The sequence below is a fragment of the Etheostoma spectabile genome, chromosome 4 (assembly GCF_008692095.1).
Source record: "Etheostoma spectabile isolate EspeVRDwgs_2016 chromosome 4, UIUC_Espe_1.0, whole genome shotgun sequence".
Classification (NCBI taxonomy): domain Eukaryota; kingdom Metazoa; phylum Chordata; class Actinopteri; order Perciformes; family Percidae; genus Etheostoma; species Etheostoma spectabile.
In genome coordinates, this window is record NC_045736.1 from 3,631,024 (window position 1) to 3,631,898 (window position 875).

An 875-nucleotide genomic window follows, 5' to 3' on the forward strand; every position below is an offset into this window, starting at 1 on the left:
GTGCTATACAAATAAAGCTGCCTTGCCTTGCCTTGCCTTATAGACTTTATTTATAGACATTATATAAAGATGATCTGACAAGTTAATGTTGGGTATTAGGGGTTTATTAATTGAAATGATTTTAATTGAAGTAAATTAAAAAAAGTGTCTCTCTCCTTTCTTAATTTTCTCTCCATGTTCATCCCCAGCCTCCTAAAGTGAGATGTCTGACCAGAGTATGGCATCCTAACATAACAGAGAATGGAGAGATCTGTTTAAGGTAATGCTGCCGACACCTCCTTCACGACTCACCTACACTGTGAAGCTTCTTCCTCTGTTTAACTCTAGTTTTCATATTTTACTGTAAGTTACCATATTGTTCTTCCTGCTAATTAATTGATTGAAAAGCTAATAAAAGAGTATTCCCTTAGCAAGTGTAGACATCCACTCTCACCCACATTCCCAGAAATGTATCCTTTAAAAGGGACAGTTTGCCCCAAAAAACAAAACCAACATGTTTGTGTTTTTGGTTTTGGGGTGAACTGTCCCTTTAAACCAGTGTATCTCAACCTTTTTTGGGCCTGTGCCCCCCATCGATTATCCAGTTCCCTTAGGCCCTATTATTGTATAGATGAATATTATTATTGTTGTTGTTAAAAGGTCTTTTATTGTTGTTACTATTAGGAAAAAAATCCTATCCTTGAATGAAAAATGTTTGAAGGCTATGTTCATAGACTTATTGAAGATAAATGATGTTAATGTTTAATGAAGACTTTAAAGTTTGTGACAAGACCAATTTATAACGCTGCGGTACAGAGTTTATTTGCGAGTAGTTTAAAGTGTAAACTTGTATTGTTATGATTTGTTTGTGTGAACTCACCTAAAATCGTACGCGC

General features: G+C 35.2%; 1 protein-coding gene across 2 annotated transcripts in view; it reads left to right on the top strand.

Annotated features, from left to right (window-relative positions):
* ube2f (ubiquitin-conjugating enzyme E2F (putative)) overlaps window positions 1-875 on the top strand; it is a 51,292-nt gene that overhangs the window by 24,670 nt on the left and 25,747 nt on the right. For both annotated transcript variants that reach the window (XM_032512968.1, XM_032512969.1), the window contains exon 6: window positions 189-259. In XM_032512968.1, the coding sequence (XP_032368859.1) occupies window positions 189-259 (71 nt within the window). The remainder of the gene's footprint in view (window positions 1-188; window positions 260-875) is intronic.